Genomic DNA, 21,709 nt, shown 5'->3' with positions numbered 1-21,709 from the left:
GGACAGCTCAAGCCCACTTTGCAGGCCAACAGCTGAGTGATACTTCTGTGGATGGGGATCTTCTCCAGTGGTGGCAAGTGCTGGGGCCTCACTCTGTGCTGTGCCCTTCCTCTTGGCAGATCTGGATGAGTGTGAGGACCCTGCTGTCCAGTGCCTGGGGGGAGAGTGCAGAAACACACTGGGCTCCTATGAGTGCCACTGCCAGACAGGCTTTGAGCTCATCAATGGCACCATATGCAAAGGTATGAACCCCATCCATGCAGCCCTCTGGGTCCAGGACATACTGGATCCCCCTTCTTTCTCAGCAGGGAGGGTACTGGTGCCAAGGCAAGTGATGCCACCATGCATGGCACATCCATAAGGCTGTAGTCAAATTCAGGCTCCTCATGGACAGGGAAGATCTCTGTTTCCATGATGAGAAAACAAGGAGCCAGGAGCTCTTTGAAGGCTGCCTGTAAGAGACTGGGAACAGGAAATCTATGTGGCTTTGGGGAAGGATGAACCCCAGGGCTGGGTGCATGGTCCTGATTCTGCTCCCTCTGCAGATATGAATGAGTGCCTCAACAGTGAGATCTGTAGTCCCAATGGCGAATGTCTCAACAGTCAAGGATCCTACTTCTGCATTTGTGCTCCTGGCTTCTCAAGTGTGGCTGGCGGAGTCAGCTGCCAAGGTGAGCTGAAGGGTGGCAGGGACATAACTTAGGTCCTGCCCTCTGCTTCCTGCCCTGCTGTGAGATCCAGGTTGATGTTTTTGTCTTGATTTCACAGATGTGGATGAATGTGCAGACAAGTCCCTGTGCTCGCGAGGCCAGTGTCTGAACACAGAAGGCTCCTACAGATGTCTGTGTGAAAATGGATTCAAACACTCCCAGGAGACTGATGACTGCGTGGGTGAGAGCTCATTGCTGGGGAGATCAGCCTCCCAGAATTTGAGGGAACAAATGGAGCCAGTGCAGGGGGGAGGGCAGTTCTGCTCCCAGCACTCAAAGTTGCTGGTGACTTGTAAGGAAGACTAGCACTCGTTCAAGGCCTCTGGCCAGCTGAAGCAGATTCAGGTGCTGCAATGAACAAACAGGGTCCCCATCTGACCATCGTCATCCCCTTGCTCTCCTCCCTGCAGACATGGATGAGTGTAAAGAGTATGGGGATGCCATCTGCGGCACATGGCGGTGCCAGAACAGCCTGGGCTCCTACCGCTGTATCATGGGCTGCCAGCCTGGCTTCCATTGGACCCCCTTGGGTGACTGCATTGGTGAGTACAGCCTTAGGTCCTCCTGTCCCTCACCCTGGCAGGAACAGGGTGGTTGTGGGACATCTCTGCCAGAGGCACAGGGGAGAAGGAGGAGGAGGAAATGTGTGGCTGGTGGAGAGGCAGATAATGCTGAGAATTTGTTTTCTTGGCTGCGCTGCCTGCTTGCGTCTAGACTTCTCTCTTCCTGGCATCTGGAACAGACAGTACATTGTGCTGCTTTCCGCTTGGGGAGGGTCCTGGGCAGGTTACAGCCATTCCAGGCTTGGGGCTGGACCGCAGCTCCCTGTATGTAAGCTGTGCTTGCTGGGGCTAGCGCCAGTCACCTGCCTGGCAGGCCTGGGTGAGTGGAAAGGCTGCTACCAGAGCATGTTAGGCTAGTGAGTCTGGGTTTGAAGCCCAGGCTCAGCAAAGAGGAAAGAGCAAAGGGGTTTTTGCAGTGTTTGATGCTCCCCCCAGCTCAGGGAAGGTTGCAGAAGGCAGGAACTGCTGCCAGCCCCTGGGCCCTGGGCTGCACTAAGACTCAGCCTTAGCACGTGGAGCTGCTTCTGGCCTTGGAACCATGGGTTGTTGACACATAGCTGTTCTGACTGCTCCAAGAAAACTTCCATGCAGCAGCTGGAGCTTGCAGGCTCTGTGTCCCTTTACACCTCTGAAGGAAACTGCTACCCTCAGCGACCCCTGCCAGTCACCTCCCATGCTTCCCATCAATTTCCCATTCCCACCCTGCCCCTATTGTTCTATTCACATGGCCTCTTTGTGGCTCTCAGTGTTGCAAGAAGCTTCTCTTAACATGCACACTCATAGGCGAGAAACTGGAGCAGCCAGACCCAGTCTCTCACATCAAGAGAATGCCTGTCCCAGTCACAGATCTCGGGTCAGAGCCGAAAGGCCTGAGTAGGGGTGTCCATTGGGAGAAGTGGGGACTAGGACAATTCTTGTTTTCGGCTTTGCTGCAGACATTGATGAATGTGCCAATGAGACGCTGTGCGGGAGCCACGGTTTCTGCGAGAACTCGGATGGCTCCTTCCGCTGCCTCTGTGACCGTGGCTATGAGAGCTCACCTTCCGGGCACCACTGCATTGGTGAGTCTGCCAGGAGCACTCTGCCAGTCAGTAAAGGAGAGCCATTGGCAGATGCCAGGCTGGCGTCCCTGCTGTATGATGGCTCCCAGACCACAGACAGGGACTGCTCTCATGCACTGAGAATCACACACAGGGCAGCTCAGGGAGTCAAAACCCCTTCCCGTATCACAGCAGATCTTTGGAATTGCAAAGGACCAAGCTCTAAAAAAGTGAGTGTTTAACGGTGAATATGGAGCCCTTTTCTGTCCAGGTGGAAAGGAGGTCCTTGGGAGATGGAGGCACTGAAGGTGCTGGAAAGGTACTTTAAAGGGTGCCTGTAGAGAACAGGCAGGGTGTATTATAAGGAAGAAAATTTTAATTGTGAAGACAGGCAGGCAGTGGAACAGCTGCCTGTGATGTTTGTTCAGTTGCCATCCTTGGAGATTTTAAAGACCCTACAAGAAAAAGCTCTGAGCAGCCTGATGGGATCCTGTAAGTGAGTATGGCATTGGACTGGAGTGATCCAAACTAGATGATTCTATGATCCAGAAACCCACTGGATTTCAGCAAGCTGGAGTTCAGACTCTGGATCCACTAAGAGCAGAGCATGAGGTTCCTGCCAGACTTGTGTTGAGCCACAGTGTGAATGTAGTTCTCAGCTCATCCCTAGCAGCTTTTATCTCCCTACCACAGGGTAGCTTCATGCTGCAGACCATGCACAGACTGCCCATGCAGAGACAGGATTCCTGCTGCCCACTGCTGCTCTTTGCTTTGCAGATGTGAATGAGTGTGAGCTGATGGTCGCCGTGTGCGGAACTGCGCTTTGTGAGAATGTGGAGGGATCCTTCCTGTGCCTGTGCCCCAGTGACCACGAGGAGTACGACACAGAGGCAGGGCAGTGCAAGCCCCGAGCTGCCGTGGGTGAGTAGGCAACTGCTCTAGAGCATGAGTGGCAGCTAGAACAGGAGCGTGGTAGCCCTGGCTGGGGTGAGATAAAGATGAAGGGCTGACAGGGCTGTACAAGCCTCCACAGATAAATGGGCACGTTTTTGTCTGGGGAGAGCTCAGAAGCCTGAAGGTGAGGACCTGAGAAAGCCACACTGCTGGTGATGGGTGTGTTCTGGGACCTCCTAGGTATGGGATGCTGCGTTGGGGTGCCAAGGACCCCATCCCATCCCTGCTCTGCTGTCTTTTAGAGGGCTCCGACACACATGCAGCCCACCTCTCTGACAGCGCAGAGCGCAAGCAGTGTTACTACCACATCAGTGATGTTCGCCTGTGTGACAGCGTCCTGGCCAAGAACATCACCAAGGAGGAGTGCTGCTGTACTGTGGGGGCAGCCTGGGGTGACAACTGTGAGACTTACCCCTGCCCCATCCCAGGCACAGGTAGGACTGTAACCCCACCACACCAGGCAGGCCCAGTGCTCTGCCGGCCAGCTCCACCTTGATTGCACTAATGAGCTGCTTATTTTCTTTCCATCTTCTCTTGGCGTCTGTACCTTGGTCAGTGGAGTACCAAGAGATCTGCCCTCTTGGGAAGGGCTATATTCCCCAGGAAGATCTGCTGTCAGGAAAAATCTCTTTCACAGGTACTACCACCATTTTCTTTCATTTCTTCCAGGGGGAAGAAGGAGAGCACTATGTAAAACCCTGCATGAAAATGCACTGACAACACTATCTGTAAAACCCTGCATGAAAATGCATTGATAAAACTATCTCCTGAGGCCTATCGTGGGGGATGCTAACATTCTGCTGCTGTTTTCCCCATTCCAGAGAAATACAAGACTGCCAGTATTGTTGAGCTGGAAGTGCCCCTGCTTCCAGTCCTGCCTTGTTGCTGGCAGTGATTCTTTCTTGGTGCAAGTCTCTCATTATGAACCAGGGATGGGGACCATTAAGACACAGCTCTTCCAGTTACTGATCAGATCTCACAGTGGCCAGCTCGCTCAGTCTTTGGCACTTCACCTCCATGGGGGTTGTGTGCTTAAGATAGACATGAATTTCCTATTTGTGAGTGTCCTGCTCACAGCATCCCTTCTCCTGCTCTGTCTGGGGGTGCTTCTCCCTCTGCTCCCAAGCATAGGGCCTGTGGGAGAGGTGGGGGGCTCACTCAGGGACCTGTCAGTGATCCAGGCAAGGTGCTGTGACAGCTTTCTGCAGGTATAACACCCAGTCCACCTTGCTTCCATGGCTCTGCTTCCTGAGACACTTGGCCTCTCTCCATCCCTCTTTCAGACATGGACGAGTGTGAGATATTTGGCTCCGAGTTCTGCCGCAATGGACAGTGTTTGAACACAGTGCCAGGCTACAAGTGCTTCTGCCGTACAGGATACTACTATGACTCCAGCAGGCTTGAGTGTGTTGGTAAGATGGCCTCAAAGAGCAGTGGGCACCCCACTGCACATGGGGGGACAGCTGTGCTGCTACACCAAGACTTGTCCCTGCTGGGCCAGGTCTAGGTCACAGGCTTCCTGGGACCCTCCTGGGGAACAAGAGAGGAGGGCCTGAGGGTCATGAGGTCCCCATTTGTGCAGGGAAAGGGTCACACTGCTCATGTCTGCCAGCCTGAAATGTTGCCCTGTCCTTGTGTGTGGGCAGATCAAGATGAGTGTCAGAATGAAGTGTACTGCATCAATGGTGAGTGTCTGAACACAGAAGGCTCCTACCACTGCTTCTGCAGCCTCCCTCTTGTGCTGGATGCCACTGGCAATCGGTGTGTGAATTTCTCCAGCAGGGCAGGTGAGCCTGATCCCCCACTGCAGCACACCTTTGCCCCACACATCCCACCCCATGGCTGGGTCCTCCAAGAGGGAGCAGTGGGTGGGGACTTGGTATCTGGCTGATGTGTGTCAACACCAGCACAGGGTGCAGCCATGGCAGGGAGGGGGCAGAAACTGGGGCACATGGTCACCTCTCTTGGGACAAGATGGACAGGCACTCTTCTGGATTATTTCCATGGCATCCTTTGCTTGTGTCACTGACAGATGCCTTGGAGGAATATGAAATCCACCTGGACGTCTGCTGGCAGACCGTTGCCGACTACATCTGCCAAGACCTGCTGCATGGCCAGCAGACCACGTACACTGAGTGCTGCTGCCGGTTTGGTGAAGCCTGGGGCCAGAACTGTGCACTCTGTCCCCACAGGTCCTCTGGTAAGTTGGGTGGCATGGGCAAGCATCTTCCAGCAGAAGTAGGAATGGGCTGGGCTGCCACTTGTCATGTTATGCAGGTCTGCTGCATTAGATCTCTGCACTGCTGGAGCCAGCCCAAGGAGTAGGTAACCCCACACACACTTCTCCAGGGCTGAGCTGCCCCAGTGGCTAGAAAGTGGTTTGCAGCAAGTCCAAGGTACTTGAGGGCAGTGTTGCCCTGTGCATCCCACTGCTTTTGCACATGTTAGGAGATAGTGCTAGCCGGGGCTGGGAGCACCCTGGGAACTGGGGTTCTTGCTGCTCAAGAACCTGCTGGCCCCAGACGGGAGTTAATCTTCTTGACAATCAACAAACTACAGAGCTGCAGCTTTGGAGGGCACTCCATGCAGGCTGGTTCAGCTGACCCAGTGTGGATGCACACCCTCTGGCTATATAGTGGACTTTGAGCCAGGCTGCACTGACCCTTCATTTTCCTCACCACCTGCAGCTGATTTTGCTTTCCTGTGTAATGGAGCCAGTGAAGACAGTGAGAGAGGGGCTGAGCTCCGAGAAAGACCTAGGTACGAGTACGGACCAGGCTTGGAAGACCCCCACTATGGCCTTCCCAGCCCCTACTACAACTACCTGGAGTCTGAGTACGGAAGCCCCGACGCCGGTTTCCCCCGGAGGGAGCCCAGCAGCGAGTTTCCTGGCAGCCCTCTCCACCATGGCCCAGCGCGGTCTCCACCCCGCTACCTGCCCGGCCAAACTGGTGAGTATTGGAGACACAGAGAAGTGCCTCCCCACCCAGACTGTGTTCATGGGGACTGCCTTGTAGTTCCCACCGTGGCCAGGCTGCTCCAGGCTGTTCCTGGCTGTCCTGAGTCAGTCCTGAGCCAGTCCTGGTCAGTCACTGTCTTGCTGCATGCTGATATTCCCTTAGTGGCTGGGCTGAGGCTCACCCTGCTCTGACCCCGCCTTGCCGCCCTCCAGGTCTCTACGAGGGCTTCGAGGGGCTGCAGGCGGAGGAGTGCGGGATCCTGAACGGCTGCGAGAACGGGCGCTGCGTGCGCGTCCCGGAGGGATACACCTGCGACTGCTTCGACGGCTTCCAGCTGGACATGACCCGCATGGCCTGCGTGGGTGAGTGAGGCCCCGCGTCCCCGGGCCGCGGCTGCTCCCTGCCGGTGCAGCCGGGACGGCAGCAGGAGCAGTCCCGCTCTTCCGATTCCTTCCCATGCGGCTGGGAGGGCCCTCGTGGAAGTTCTGCCGGCCACTTTCTGCTGGCAGCTAGGTAAGAGCAGCTCGGGGCATCACCGAGAGCGGCTGATGTCTCCTGTCTTCTCATACCACTCTTGTACATCACAAGCCGTTGTTACTGTGATTAATGTCCTCTACACTTACCACTGCCCTGGTGAAATTCCTCACTTTCCACCCTGCCCTATAAGACATGGGTTTCCAAATCTTCTCTCTGCATTTCCTCTAAATATGCCATGTCTCCATCCTTTTCACGTTATATGTCTCTAAGCCAACTGAGATCTCAGGCACTCATCAGAGCAGATGAAGACTCTTTTTCCTTAGGCATGGCACTTACTTCAACTCAGGTCATCCTTACTGTACAAAACAATGGTGCAGCTTCTTCATACAGAACCCATGGTCAATACCACCACAAATGCAGCTGTGCAAAACGGCAGCCTGCAATGTTACTCCCTCTTCTGCATTTGTGCACTGTTTTCTTTTCATTGACCATAATGCTTTGCATTTGCCTTCAGTGAATTTTGTCTGGTTGAATTTGGAGCACTACTCTATCAGAGTAAGACTGAACCCTGCTAAGTGCTTGCAGTCTGGCGTCACACATATATTTTATAAGCATGGGGATTCTTCTTTTGTCTACCTTAATGACAACATTTGCATGGAGTAGGGGTAAGGACAGACCACTGCAGCCTGTGCTTTAAACGGGTTTTGTTGTAACAGCCAGGTATTGCTAATTGTCTTTGGAGTGCAGCTGTGCAGTCCATTGTGCAATTGCCACAGTTTAATCTAGAGAGTATTTTCTCAATCTGTTTGAGTGTGTCATGTGAGAGTGTGTTGAAATCCTCACCATGGCCAAGGCACATCATATCCACCACTTCTCCCTTATCTGACAGGCCAGTTATCAGGTCAGGGAAGAGAACCAGATTGGCTTAACGTAATCAGGCCTTAACTGATCTACACCAGCTATTTAATGATCCTGTTATTCTTTAGAGGGTTATGACCTAATCACTCACAAACCTGAACTGCTTAGGGGTGAGCAGACTGTAATTCTGCCTTTTCCCTTCTCTGTTTTTGACGATGGTTTTTGAGATTTATCTTTCGTTGCTTTTCTGAGGCCTCCTTTATGCTCCCATTTCAGAGAGAGCTGTCAACTTTTAAGGGACTGCAGGCAGTATTAAACACATGAATTTGCATTGCTGTGAACCTTTATGGATGTAACTGCTTTATATCTGATGGTTGAACCTCTCCATCACAGTATGACCTTTCCTTCCCTGTGCTCCGGCACCCTTGTTTAAACACTTCAAACATGGTCTGTGCCCTGTCTGATCACCATGAGTGTTTTTATGATGGCTGGAACAAAACACGTGTTAGCTGCTCCAGCCAGCTCGACTGGCTTTTGTTTTCTCTGTTGATAAGAAATAGACTGACATTCTCCATTGTTTCCTGCTAACATATTTTTGGAGCCTTTGCTTGTTGCCTTTTCTATCCTGAACTAACTAGCCCTCATTTTACACTGGAGCCTGTTTTTTCCCTTTCAGTTCTCCTGCTTGGTTCTTAGTAATCATCATGCTTTTACCTTGCTGACTTCAGGCCTTTAGAATATTCCTGCAGCTGCTGCAGCACTTCCCCTCTCACTTCCACATGGCAACAGCTAACCCATGCCCTGAAAGGTGAGCTGGGTGTCCCCACCCCTATCCAAGTGGGCAAACTCCAGGACTTGGTGCAGACTGCTAGCAAAACTAGGCTGTTGCTTTTGGGTCTCTCTGGGCTAAAGTGTTCTTGTTTCATTTCTCCTCTTGATTTGGTGACCAGACCAGCCTGTCTGCTCTTTCAGCTTTTACTTTCCCTTGCTTCTGAGGCTGCAAAGCACATCTCCCTTGATGTGCCTGACTTCTCCTCGGGCTTCTGAGCAAGCCGTCCTGTTCATGACAAAGTCTGATCCTGAGGCTTAGGGCGAGTCCACAGTGTCAGTTCAACAACTGGTTTGGCTGTGTGTGAAGACTACCTTGTTCCTCAAGCTCTGTCTTCTCATGTTTCCCCTCTCCATCTTCCTCCTATGACTGCTGTGCTTTCTCTTACCTCCCTTAAAATTTTGCTTCTAGCATCCCTCCCTGGGGTTGCACTTCTCTTTCTTTGTCAGATGGCCCCTCCAGCTATGCTAGAGATAATCCAAGGTCCCTGGGGTGGCAGAGCACTTTGGTCCTCCCAGGGTCCATTGGCTACTGATGGAGTCTTCTTTCTCCATTGGGTGGCCAGCTGAACCCATCACCTGCTCCCCACTCCCTGCTGATCAGTGGGGGTTGAGTCTGGAGTTTGTGGTGAGAGGGGTTGGGCCTGCCTTGGTGGGTGAAGATTTGGGCTTTCTTTGCACCTGAGGGTGCAAACAATGGTTCTGGGGTTGTACATGGGTGCTCTGTCCTGCTCAAGGCCCCACCAAGTTGGTGTATCTCAGGCAGAGTATCTGGATGAGTACATGTAGCAGAGTAGACCTGTCACAGTAGGGCAGCTGCTGTAGGGCTCACATGCACACTCCAGCCTGATGAACTGGCCAGCTGAGCCCTTTGGCACAGTTTGCAGGTTAATAAAATAAGCTGTTGTTTGTGCAGCACGAAGTCCCTCTGTGTTTTGGTCCTGGAGATGATAGCTGGCCTCTCAGGGCCACCATCATTTGCCTGGTTGACCTTGCTGGATCAGAAAAGGGCATTTTCCAAGGCTAGAAGTGGCCTTTTCCCCAGATCTTAGGCTGTTATAACTTGTTAGCCAAAAGCTGCTAACCAGGGGATATCACCAGCTGCAGAGCTTGGAGGGGCTCTTATCTGGTGTACATGGGGCAGGGCTCAGTACTGTGCTGAAGGATACTGGGGATGCCATTCTTGGATACTACAGATGCTCTGCAGATATGCAGAGGGCATGGGAGGCTGGTGGGGTCACTGTGGACATCCTGAAAGTACTGGTTGGGAGACAGGGCAGGCAGAACCTGTGTGGGAGGGCCAGGGGGGACAGCAGGGGCACAAAGAGATAGCTGTGGGCTGGGACTACTCACTGTGCCACCAGCTCAGCCCAATCCTTCTCCTTGCAGATATCAACGAGTGTGAGGAAGTGGGCAACCCTGAGCCCCTGTGCCGAGGTGGCACCTGTGAGAACACCGAGGGCTCCTACCGCTGCCAATGCTTGCCGGGCTACGTGGCCCTGGCCCGGTCACACCACTGCGTGCCCCAGACAGCCCAGAACCCAGCAGCTGCGTAGCTCTAGGAGAGCAGGGGTGAGGGTGCTCCCCTGCACATGGCTCTGGGACCTGGGAGCACAGAGAAAGGCCTCCCACGGCTGTGGGTGCTTCAAGGCTCTTTGTTCCTTCGCCTTTGAAGTGCACAACTTCCCCACCACCTCTCTCTATGGGTCAGGGCTGAGCTCCCAGCCTCTGCACCCCTCTTGGCCCTGCCAGCCCCTTCTCTTCCTGCAGCAGAGCCCACCCCAGCCCTCAGCACCTGTCACATTGCTCTGTGTCATGGAGGCTCACAGGACACCTTCTCTTGCCACACATCCCCTGCCTGTCCCCCTCACCCTGCCAAGAAAGGGGGTTCATCTCCCTGCCACTGCTGCACTGACTTAGTGACAAGCCTTATCCACACTGCGGGTGCTGGCCCCACTCCTTGTGAAGCATCCAGCCCCCAGGCCAGAGCTTAAGCTGGGGGCTCCACCCCTGCTTTCTAGAACTGCTGCCTAACCTTGCGGCGTGGGAAAGAGGCCTGAGGGGCCCCAGGGCCAGCTCTCCCTGTGGCCTTTAGCCCTATACTTTGTGCCCCATGCTGACTGAGCATGGGGAGGGGGAGCAGGTCCAGCTTCCTTTCTGTAAAGTTGTTGGTGGTTATTTTTTTTTAACTGATTCTGCTGGAAACTTCTCTCATGTTGTTAAATAAAACATTTATTTTGGGCCCCTGTGGCTCAAGACACTGGGGCTCGTCAGAGCTGTGCTTGTCTTGCCTCTGCCAAGGGCAGAGCCATCCCACTTGTAAGCCAATTCTTAGCCTTCTCAGCTGGCACATGGCCTCCTCCTGCTCCCAAACAAGAGAGCTTTGCCAGGCCAAATCCCCAGCCCAGCACCAGTGGCAGGAGCCAACTCCAGTCCCTGCAGATAGCACGGAAGTTGTAGCTGTTCACACTCTGCCTTGTTCTCACACAAGGGGGCTGCAGTTCCCACATGAGAAAGTACAGGTCACTGCAGTTGGTAAGAGCTCTCTGGCGGGTCTGGGAGTTGTTTCTCCAGCCCCGGAGCCCTCAGGATGAAGACCTTTGTCTATGCTGCAGCAAGCAAGGTCTATGCTACCACTCTTCAGGGAGCCTTTGCACAATTTCAAGCCTGCATAGGACTATCAAGGCAGGAGCACAGCCAGCATTGCCAGCTGGATACCAGCAGCAGAGATGTTTGGCTGCTTCCAGGACACCCACACTTAGGCCAGCATACCAACTCTATTCATGCCTTCAGCTAAGAAGTACTACCAGCTTAATCCCAGCCATTCTGGATGCCTGGGCCACTCTGCTTTTCTTCCTGATCCTCTTCATTCACAGAATACAACACAAGCAGAATTTGTCTAGCCTTTATTAAAAGGAAAGTTATAAAAAGAGATTCAGGAGCTCGCAGCAGCTCCAAGTTAGTAGTAGTGCAAACCATTGGTTAGAGAAAGAATCATCCCTGCAGAGACACTGAACACCATTTGGCTTTGCATCCACAAAACAGAAGTTTTCCCAGCTGGAGTCCTGCTGGCTTGAGCAGAAGCCCAGGACATAGTAGACTGTCAGCTCAGGGAAAGACTCCTCTCCTTCCCTCTGCTTCAGCTGCATGGATAGCAAATGCGGGTCCCAGGGGCATCTCGATCACAACACAGCAGGAGAAACACAGGAGCGTGGATGCAGCCGGCATTCCGGAAGAGGCACTGAAGGGTTACCAGGTAGCAGCTCAGACAATAGCCAGGTTCATCACTGAGAAATTGCTTCGTGATGACAGACAGCTCCATGTCTAACAGATAAAATGCCTCCACAGATTGGCTGGAGGATGATGCTCAGTCACTCCTGCAGCAAACACTGCTGCCCTTTGAGCTGCTAGGAGGACAGCCCCAGGGTGTCACCTAAACACAGTAAGAGCACTCTGCCAGGGGCTGATCTTGCAAGGAACACAGTGCTGGCTGCTCAGAGGCTGCAGAGCTCTGAAGAAAGCAGTAAGAAATGTTTATTATATGAAAGAATTTGGCCTGTGTTGTTTCTGGTTTTCCCCTCCCTAAGCCCTACTAATGGCAGAGCTCCTCAGCTGGTAATCTGCACTGGTATCTTCCAGCAGAACAACATCTGGTCCTGGTCGTCTACCAGCTCCCACTTCACAATCAGTTTAATCTGAAAGAGAGAGTAGAGGGAAATAAGAACATTCAGGAAATCTTACAAGGCAAGGGCTTGGGGAGAAAAGTTATCACTTCTGTGGAACAAGGAGGTCCTGGGAGTTCTGTACAAGAGGACAGAGCTGGGGCCTTGCCCTTGCATGCAGTAAGTGGGCCATGCTCATGCACTGATTCCTGGAGCACCATCTGTGGATGGAGAGCTCCCAGTTACATGACAGAGGAGACCTCCAGATGCTGCACTCGAATTCCCACTCTCTGCAAAAGCAGAGTGGAAACACCCTGCAGCAGCCCTAGCTGAACTGCACTCCAGAGTCAAACACACCCAGTCTGGGAGCATTCAGCTGCATGCAGCAGGTTCTGGTGGGAAGCACAGTGCAGGAAGATACTGGAGCAACTGAAGCCACCTGCCAGCAGTTGAGCCGGGCTGTTTCCTTTGCCGGGCCTGTCCCAAAGTGGGAACTTGAAACTAGCGTCATACAGCAAAAGAACACCAGACTGTCTGTGGAGTCTACTCTGTCTCACCAGAACAGAACAAGATGTCTTCCCTTAAAGGCAGGTGGTGAGACTACTCCAGTATAAGCAGTAGCTGAGAAGCTGACCAGCTGCATCCAGCTGCCTGCATACTTACACTGGGGTACTCACTCTTCACAGGGAGTTTATTCAAGTAGCTGTAGGAATGGCCCTTCTGAATGGGGCACTGGATCCCCGACTTGCATCCATCAGGCTCAGGAATAGGGAAGGGTATGTCCACGTGCAGCATCTCCCCGTACACCCTTGCTTTACTGCCCTGACTCTCGATCTCTGCAAAACACAGAGAACACACATATACCACACATTACCTTCACATACCCCAGAGGCTGCAAGAACACAACTAAGGGACACTCTTCCTTCCACCCAGACCCTTCTCCAGCCGCCATTCTTCCCTCCCAGCAGTGGGACACAGAGGGGACCACCTGCCCCTGCCCACTCCCGCTGGGGATGCGCTCCTTACTGCTGGCGAAGGTGACGTTGATGCTGTAGGATGTTCCCTTGTGGAGCAGGCAGGGCTGAGTGGGGCAGGGGCTCACGTTCACCTCCCGGATGCTGCCGTCTATGGAACCTGCAAAGAAGAGTCGGGATTACCGGGCCGTCTCCGCCTGCCGCTCTCCTCCCGCTGCCCCGCGGCCGCGGGTCGGAACCACTCACCGCAGTCAACGAAGCGGAGGGGCTCGGCCAGGGCGGTGGCGGCGGCGCCCAGCGCCAGGAGCAGGGCGAGCGGGGACGGCACCATGGCGGCGGCGGGTACGGCGGCGGGCTCGGCGGCGGCGGCTCCGCGGTGTCACATGAGCGCGGCGGCCCCGCCCGCCGGTCAGCTGGGGCGGGCCCCGCCCGCGGGGCCGGGCCGGAGCCGCCGCGCTCCCGGGGGGAGCGACCGCCCGCGGCCCTGGCCAAGGGCAAGGCTGCAGCGTGACGGGGGGCGACAGGACAGCCCGGGAGTGGTGATGGTGGTGTGCTGGAACTACAGCCCTTGGACAGACAGACGGACACCTCTCCAAAAGCGCTGCCACTGGACATCCCTAATCCCGGGCTGTCCTGGGACAGTCAGTGTCAAAGGCAGCAGCCGGAGGACACACGCAGATACCATGGGCCGGGAAGCTCTTTTGCTGCCCCCAGTGAAAAGGGAATAAAACAACGCCCACAAAGCTGCTGTAGTAGACTTGTCCATGGTCTTGTTCATACACGTCCCATACCTCGTGTTCTGCATGTTTGCATAACATGAGTTGAATACCTCTGCTGAACATCTGCTGAATACCTGGCATGGTTGCCACCTTTCACAGAGCACCCACACGTCAGTTCTCTTTCTCAAACTAGTGAATTACTAGAGACTCCCTGCTTTGTCCTGTGGCTATCAAAGCAAACCGGATGCTGCTTCAGAAAGCATTTGACCCAAGCTGAAGTTTACAACTTTTCACCAATTTCACATGGTAGCAAATTTTAGCCTTTTTGGGGTCATGTCAGAACACATTAGAGAAGCACGTGAGTACTGATTTGGTAGGAATGTGGCAGAGCTGACACAGCATCCCCACTTCAGACCTCTGTCCCAGTGAGGTGTCTGCCTGCTCAGCTGCACAGCCAAGTGACTCAGAGGTGGCACCCCACGCTTTGCTCAGGCCCTCTGCAAAGGGTGTCACATCAGAAAGAGGTGTGGGGCTTTTTAATGTGTTTTTTTTTTTTTAGATTTCAACTAAGCATTCGGTTTCCAGACACATGCATAGCATGATGCTTACCAAATCCCTATACAAAATAAACAGAAAAACAAACAACAAACCACCCTCAAAAAAGCCTGCTGAGACTAAGCGATGTATTTAACACTACCTAGCACACTTTATAACTGACCCAGATAAAGGCTTTTCCTTGCACATGTAAAGCATGCCCCCCAAAAGGCTTCCCTTATCCACATCTGTCAAGTCTTACAGATGGTAAACAAAGCAGCCTATCTGACTGCTGGTAACAGAACTGCAATCAAGTCAGAGCAACACCATAAAGTGCCGTCACACATTCACAGGATAAGCAGTGCTTGGAATTTGCTTGGGAGCAAATTCCACAGTCCATTAAATCAGGATGCCTCCCTGTGAAACAACTCACCACACATCTTTGCATTACAGATGCTTTTACACAATGGCAGTGACCATGTACATACAAGTCAACACATATTTCAAAGGCTTTGAATTAAAAAATCATTGCAGCCAGGATCGAAATTAACATTTTACCTCCCCACACCCCAAATTGGGGTAGTAAAAAGCCTAAAAAGTGTAAGTCTGTAAATCTACAGCCAAGGCCTCTACAGAAGAAAGAATCAGAAACCTTCTGCCCAAGGTTTTCAGCTGATATCACTCATTACTACGGTGTCAGTTTTGCAATAGCATTACTAAAGCTTAAATTCCCCAAGGCAGCTCAAGCGTCTTGGGCCAAACAGACCTTGCTTTTAGGCACATGCCCCCGATGACATCTGATAACACGCATAAGCTTCCAGGTTCCCTTGGAGCCAAAAATTGCTCAAGAAAGATTCAAATCAGCTTCAGGCTGATCTCCTCATTTTGCAGATGGAGGTCCTTTCCTATTACCAGCATCACAGGGAGCTTATGCTGCAGTGCAGAAACACCAGTGGAAAAGGCTAAGAAAGCTAGCAAATTCTGTCCAGCAAGACTGATACTGGATTTGTTAATTTTTGTCGTTTAACCAACTCCATTACACCAGAAAAAAAGCCTGAAGCTCCACTTCATCAGTTATCAACACCTGATGAATCCAAATCCCTCTAAGAGCACAGAACTTGCAGCTCAGTAAACAAATGCACTTGCAGGCACTACAGTGTCAATGAATACAGGCAGGTTCTCAAGAAAATCCACATACAGAGACTAATCAATTTAACTGTTCTTTCAGCCAGAACATGCTCCTTAAGCTACAGATCGTCAGAATTCACATTTAAATTCATCACATCCACTCTTGCATTCAACACCACACCAGAGGTTTTATTATCACCAGTTTCTGAAGCACTGAAACAAGTTTCATTTCCCTTCAAAATAGATACAAGATGATTTTAGCATTATATTGCAAAGGAGAAATGAGCAAAATATCTAGAAAATTCAACTCTCAGATAAATCTTTTCAATACAGTGTGCTTAAAGAGAGCTAAAGGAACTCCCCAAACCAAGACACCACAAACCAGAATAAAAACAGAAAATCAAAGCACAAACTTAAAAACAGATTATGTCTACCTATCAGAAACAAGATAGCCTTCAAAATCAGAACCCAAGAAGGAAGAAAAACTAGACTATAACTCCATGAAAAAAAAAAGGGACCAACCATCCCTGTACCCCATAGCTGACTGAAGGAAAAAATGGCCAGCAATAAGAGATGCAAGGGAATAGCTGTTCTCCTTTGTTACCCCCACCTCCCCTTGTCACACCAAAAAGTTGTCCCCGAACATGAGTCTCTCCTCAGCACAGCAGATTATTAATTATATTAACTGTGAGTGACGCTAGCTGTCCTCTTCCTCATTCTTCCAGTCTGCAGTAATCATTTCAGCAATGTCCCAAAGACCCTTGAAGCTGCTTGCCACACTTCTGTCACTTAACACCTTTCTGTCACTTTAACACATTAGAAATGAAGGCAACTCCAAAGTATGTGTCTGTTTTTGGGGGCTACATCCATTCTCCAAAAGGTGTTCACAGTGAAAATACAGCCACAACATGGAGAAATGCAGCAGGATCAATCTAATACACCCTACAGGAGTAAGAAAGCTAATACAATATGGAAAGAAATCAGGCATTATCCCTCCTCGTCTTTTCTCCCAGGAGGTTTTCATTCCCTCCTCCAAAATTGTCAGGTTTTGGGATGCCACATTAATAATAATTGAAAAACATCCCCATATGTTTTTATTTAAACATTCAGTGTTCTGATAAGCCTGATGAGGATTCATCAACTATTGCAGGTGCCTGCATTAGTACCACTCCTGGTGGGATCCTGCCTGTGGTACTTTCCTGGCTTTATCCTAGCATCGTTAAAGATAACTCAAGAGTAGGCAAAATCAGACAGCTCAAACCAGTCTTTATTTACATGCTCAGGGTGGAACAAAAAGAAAAGCCCGTGGTTACAGAAGAATCACTTTGCTTGGAGCAGGATGGTGAGAAAGCAGACTGTGACAAGGTTCTGAAGTCCTCTGAGAGTAAATCATCCCCTCCTGCTGGGATGACAGGTTTTCTTCCACCAGTGTTTGACACAGTCACTGTATGACTCTCCACAGGCCTGGCTAGGGCTGAGGAACAGGATTCCTCCCCCAGAAGCACATGAGGAACAAAGAGATAAAGATTCTTTTAACCACGAGCTCATCCATGATCGAGCGGCCAGGCCACTGTCACACGGCAAACGATCAGGAGGAGCTTAAACCACCGTGGGAGGGCAGCGTGCCCGGTGGCCGCGGGGGCCCGCCTGGAGCCGGGCGAGCCCCGGGCCGGGGCCGCTGCCCTTGCTGCGGCGGGAGGCCAGGGACAGTGCGCGGGGGCGGCCCAGCGCAGCCGGGAACGCTGGCCCCACCTGATAAAGGAGAGCAAACCAGAAAAGCCGGAACCAGGGAGAAACCCTAAAAGCCCTCATCCCTGGCCTCGCCTTTGCTCTTCAGCCTACCCAACTCCCCCGCAGCGGCACCTTGATCCTTCTCTGGGTTCTGTTCAGGATAACGCTACGGCTAATCCGGGACAGCATGCGCGCACAGACAGCGCTCGCTGTTTATTTTATCACCTTTCACTGTTTTATGGCTGCAAACACCCTCGAGAGCGAACAGCAGCGCTGTATCTCTGAGCGCCGGTAACGCGCTCCCGAGGCCGAGCAGTGCCCGCCAAAGGCCCCGCCGCCCGCCCCGGTGACGCCCGGCTGTGGGCGCGGCCGCACTTCCGCCATGGCGGCGGGGCGGGGCTGGGCCGGCATGGCGGCGCCGGCGGCGCTGCGGTGGTCGTGGAGGTTGGCGCAGGGTGGCCGGACGAGGTACGGTTCGCTTGGGCACTCGGCCCCTTGGCCCCTCCCTCGGGGGCACGGAATGTCCCCGCTGCGCGGCAGGGGGTGGTGGCTGCCGGGGCTGGGCCCGCCGCCCGCTCCGGCGACGCGGACCCCTCTGAGGCGCCCCTCTCCCTTCTTCCCGAGGCAGCCGGTGCTCCGCCTCACCGTGCCCCGGCCCAGCGCTGCCGAGACCGCCTGCCCGCCCAGCTGGCTCCCTGCTGCGCTGGGCCTCGTCCTTCTCCGAGCCGGGCCCGACGGAGAGCGGCCCCAGCGAAGGACAGATCTTCCTCAGCGAGAGCTGCGTGAAGGTGGGGACTGTGGGAGGGTTTCCACACTGCCTGCCCTGCCGTCACGCACAGGAGACGTTTGAGTGTTCACTAGTCTGTTCAGCAGGCCTTTTAATCCTTTCCCTTTTATTTATTTGCAGAGGCTACTGGAGATTGCAGACGGATCAGAGTTTCTCAGGCTGCAAGTTGAAGGAGGTGGCTGCTCTGGCTTCCAGTACAAGTTTTCCTTGGACACAGTTATCAATCCTGATGACAGGCAAGGACAAAAAGACGTTTTGGTGGTCAGGTGTTACTGTTCTTGGCAAAAATGGCAGGAGGGGTATGCGTAACATGATAGTATCTTACATGGACGGGAAGAAGTCTGTGAGATAAGGAATATGCCGAGGTTCTGCTTCTCTGTAAGGTCTTTAGCACAGGTAATGGTTTAATATGCTGCTTTTTTTGCAGGGTGTTTGAACAAGGTGGTGCCCGTGTGGTTGTGGATGTGGACAGCCTGGCCTTTGTGAAAGGATCCATGGTGGATTTCAGCCAAGAGCTGATACGAAGCTCCTTCCAGGTGGTGAGCAACCCCCAGGCAGAGAAGGGTTGCTCATGTGGGACTTCCTTCTCTGTCAAATTCTGACTGGACTTACCATGGATGGAACTGTTTGCAGACACTTTTGGCAGTTTCCAGAGAGTTTATGTTTGTTCTTTTCCCTGCTGCTCCCTCTCATCTCCCTTAAGCTGTGACACAGCTGTTACACAATACTGCAGCTGTGTGTGTGTTTGCACTGAGCCTGTCTCCAAGACGTATTGGCCTTCCCTTCAGAAGCAATGAAGTAACCATGAGCATGCACACAGGAGTATCATCAGCGCCTTGTGAACCAGGTGGTGCTGACTGGCCTGCCCTGTCCTGATTGTGGAACAACTTAACTGTCTCTGCAAGAGAAGGCTGTATATATATGTGTGTGTGTTTATTGAAAGGTCTTACTAAAAAAAGTCTATGAGATTGATTGGTACTGCTTGTGCGTTTACATGTGGTTAGAATCTGGGTTCTTTCAGGCTAGTGTTGCTTATTCTTTATCTTCCAAGCAAATGGGACTTGAAGTCTTTCTCACATGTACTGCTGACAGTCCACTGCCCAGCTTACAGTGGGCTTTTCCAGGTACTTTTCTTTTTTCTTGCTGAACAGGATTCTCTTGGTCCCAGGAACCTATGGTGTCATTGCTGTAGGTTCCTGGGATGATGGTTTTTACTTGTCAAGAATAAGTGAAACAAAAAAAAAAAAAGAGGTAGGAAGAATCAATAGCTTGTGTCTTTTATATATAAAAAGAAGAAACACCTTGTATATATATATATATATATATAGATATATAGATATATAGATATATATATATAGATATAAAATACACAGCTCTCTATGCTCCAGTGCTGTTTAAGCCTGACTTGGAATTTTAGGTCATATGGATTCTCTTGCCAGCAGGAAGGGAGGTTAAGGGGTACTGCCTAAGAGTTCACAAGTCCTTTTGACTTACAGTTGTCTGGGAAGCTTTTCCCTAACTTCGTTTATCATTTCATCTCTGTCTAACATGCATGGTTTGATGAAAGATTAGAACAGCTCCCCTCCTTTCTAAGACTCCTGTTGTATGGAAAGTCTAGAAGTTTCCAGAATAACATCCTTTTAATTAGTCATTTTTTAAAGTTTTTTTCTCTGCCACTAGATGTCTTTTAAGTCAGTGATTCACCTGCTTCTGGATGAAAGGAGGATGGGGAAGCTATTTTTGTTCCCTCCTTTGTGTTTTATCTGATCATAACCAAATTGTTTAAGACTTGAATCTTTCACGTGAGTGTGGGAGCACTGCATGACTTTGGTCTCAAGGGAACCACCTATGGCAAACTATTAGCTTTTCAAGGCCATGCCACAGGCACTTTTTGTTAAGCTTCCTAAAAGCCTTTTTAAACTATTTAGTAGTGCCTATGTTCAGCAGTGTTTTGCCTATTTATTTCTAGTGCTCAAAGCTGATAGCCAGCTAGTTTCTGTTGCAACAGCAGATGTTACAGGAGCTCACATATCTGCTCTGACTTTGTCACATGGGGATGCACATGGATAGGATGTGGAGCTCTGGCTCTTTCAGTTTAGCCCTTTCCATTTCCTGTAGCAAACAACCTCTGCCTAGTTATGTTGGTATCAGAAAGAGCTGTCACATTTTGTAAAAGGGACTAAAATAATGTGGTTAAAAGATTTTTCTAAAGCCCTTCATGGTGTTTTAACCCTACCTTTATTATCCCAGATCTTGAAGGTGGTGTCAGCCAGAACTGCCTTTGAAAAGTGTAAGACCTTGGAGCTTGTGTAGGTAGAATACATTAGATAAAATAAATTTCTTTCAGCTGGGATAGCTATAAGTAGGTCAGAGTTGCTTTCTGAACCAGGAAGATCCATTCTTGATCCATTACACACAGACTGACCTAGGTCAAGCCTCTTTTGAGATCTTTTATGGGAAACAGAAGTGCAGCAGTCTGGAGAGGTAGCAAGCCAGCAGCTACCAAGGCTTTTCTTCCCTGGACTAAAGCCAACCTTCAGCCCCTGTAAACATGCAAGCTTCATCTTGGATTGCTGTTCTTGGTAAATGTAAACGTGCCATGTCTGTTCAACCTGGCCAGGTTCCACTTGCCTACGCTTGCTCGGTACCAATGCAGTAGATGGAGCAAGTGTGTCCTTGCAGAGGGCCTGCCCCTCGCTCCAAGGCACTACGCAGAGGATAAGGTTTTGGTGCCCACCAGTGTCACTTGCAGCGTTGCTGTGGAGCTCACGTGTGTGATGCGCTCTGCCCGCCGTTCTGGCAGTACTGCTCTGACTGCACTAGGTGGACCCCTTTCTCCTTGGGACTCACTGCACTGGACATACACAGGCATTCTGGGGTGAGGTTGGATTTGCTCCATGCAGGACCTAAGAAAGAGCAAAAGTTTCTTTGCAGCTATGTTGGAGATGGGCCGGTATTGCTGCAGTGTGGTCTTTAGATCAGAGAAACTGCTAGGAGCTGGAGAGATTCCAGCCCATACCCCGTGTTGCTCTTGGCTTCCTAGACCTGCTTCCTGGGAGAAGGCGTAATCTCTTGGTAAAAGCTACTGCTTTTCCACTTCCCATTAGGGAATGGGTGCAAAGGACTGTCTGTCACCTTCAGAGTTTTCCTGACTCTTCAGAAGTCTGTCAGTACTTCAGAACTTCTGTCAATGTTAGGAAGTCAGCAAAGGGGCTCTTGTTGACAGAGGGGTAAAAGGTGATCTTGGTGCATTCTGGCTGTGTAGGCAGAAAGGCTAGGTCTTGGTTTCTACTGAAAAAGCTTAACCTGTCAAGTTTTGTGCACTGAATAGGTGACAAAGATGGCACCACACTGTAGCCTGTGGGGCAAGACATATGGTGGCAAGAGGAGGATGCAGAAGATTAGACAGGGAATTTGGTGCTGCCTGGACCATGAGGGGCTGGCAAGGCATGTCTGTGGGAATAGTTGGGAGCCCTTGTACTGAGCCACTGAGAAGGAGCTGGAGGTGCTGCCTTCACTTCATGCCAAATGAGAAACTGCAGTGGAAAATCTTTCTCTGCTCCCACATAAAGAAGGAGGATTCTCTCAGTTCACCCACCTGACAAGGAGTGAATGATCAAGAAAGATATTTATGGAAACCTTAAGATGAAACTTCAAAGGAAAAGGGCACAATCATCAGTATCACTGACAAGAAGGTAGAAGAAGGTGGAATAGAAATTTGCCTTTTGGTGAGAGCTTCTGGGAGCTCTGTAGAGACTTGTTAGATGACCAGCACATCCTCAGC

The 21,709-nt window shown here is 51.5% G+C and overlaps 3 protein-coding genes across 7 annotated transcripts in view; 2 read left to right on the top strand and 1 right to left on the bottom strand.

Moving 5' to 3' along the window:
* LTBP2 (latent transforming growth factor beta binding protein 2) overlaps positions 1 to 10,655 on the top strand; it is a 71,491-nt gene extending 60,836 nt beyond the window's left edge. For 3 of the 5 annotated variants that reach the window (XM_072930259.1, XM_030274686.4, XM_030274685.4), the window contains 14 exons: positions 120 to 242; positions 546 to 671; positions 769 to 891; positions 1,121 to 1,252; positions 2,209 to 2,334; positions 3,091 to 3,234; positions 3,510 to 3,701; positions 3,824 to 3,904; positions 4,551 to 4,679; positions 4,914 to 5,054; positions 5,300 to 5,467; positions 5,955 to 6,218; positions 6,440 to 6,589; positions 9,780 to 10,655. In XM_072930259.1, the coding sequence (XP_072786360.1) occupies positions 120 to 242; positions 546 to 671; positions 769 to 891; positions 1,121 to 1,252; positions 2,209 to 2,334; positions 3,091 to 3,234; positions 3,510 to 3,701; positions 3,824 to 3,904; positions 4,551 to 4,679; positions 4,914 to 5,054; positions 5,300 to 5,467; positions 5,955 to 6,218; positions 6,440 to 6,589; positions 9,780 to 9,946 (2,066 nt within the window). In that variant the 3' untranslated portion in view covers positions 9,947 to 10,655. Of the gene's footprint in view, positions 1 to 119; positions 243 to 545; positions 672 to 768; positions 892 to 1,120; positions 1,253 to 2,208; positions 2,335 to 3,090; positions 3,235 to 3,509; positions 3,702 to 3,823; positions 3,905 to 4,550; positions 4,680 to 4,849; positions 5,055 to 5,299; positions 5,468 to 5,954; positions 6,219 to 6,439; positions 6,590 to 9,779 lie in introns of those variants that run through there. The other 2 variants (XM_072930258.1, XM_072930261.1) reach the window with 2 other exon arrangements.
* Positions 10,656 to 11,279: 624 nt separating this feature from the next.
* Positions 11,280 to 13,430, bottom strand: NPC2 (NPC intracellular cholesterol transporter 2). The gene is made up of 4 exons (XM_030274688.4): positions 13,273 to 13,430; positions 13,079 to 13,186; positions 12,716 to 12,888; positions 11,280 to 12,085 (listed from the first exon to the last, which is right to left on the bottom strand). Exons 1-4 carry the CDS (start codon positions 13,355 to 13,357, stop codon positions 11,999 to 12,001), a joined length of 453 nt encoding a protein of 150 aa, XP_030130548.1. The 5' UTR covers positions 13,358 to 13,430; the 3' UTR covers positions 11,280 to 11,998.
* A 4,075-nt stretch (positions 13,431 to 17,505) lies between these two features.
* Positions 17,506 to 18,897, top strand: ISCA2 (iron-sulfur cluster assembly 2). The gene is given in 4 exon segments (NM_001245532.3): positions 17,506 to 17,606; positions 17,767 to 17,926; positions 18,046 to 18,161; positions 18,353 to 18,897. Coding segments are annotated over 4 exon segments (537 nt in total). The 5' UTR covers positions 17,506 to 17,520; the 3' UTR covers positions 18,528 to 18,897.
* The last annotated feature ends 2,812 nt before the right edge of the window (positions 18,898 to 21,709 follow it).

The sequence above is a fragment of the Taeniopygia guttata genome, chromosome 5 (genome assembly GCF_048771995.1).
Source record: "Taeniopygia guttata chromosome 5, bTaeGut7.mat, whole genome shotgun sequence".
NCBI lineage: Eukaryota > Metazoa > Chordata > Aves > Passeriformes > Estrildidae > Taeniopygia > Taeniopygia guttata.
Note: the sequence above shows the minus strand (reverse complement) of the source record. Positions and strands in the feature narration are given on the sequence as shown.

What these genes read in the sequence shown, in the direction of transcription:
- NPC2 (XM_030274688.4), bottom strand. Translation starts at nt 13,357, where the DNA reads ATGGTGCCGTCCCCGCTCGCCCTGCTCCTGGCGCTGGGCGCCGCCGCC. An exon ending in CAACGTCACCTTCGCCAGCA is followed by an intron (nt 12,889 to 13,078) that starts GTAAGGAGCGCA and finishes TGTGTTTTGCAG; the next exon opens with AGATCGAGAGTCAGGGCAGT. An exon ending in TGAAGAGTGAGTACCCCAGT is followed by an intron (nt 12,086 to 12,715) that starts GTAAGTATGCAG and finishes TCTCTCTTTCAG; the next exon opens with ATTAAACTGATTGTGAAGTG.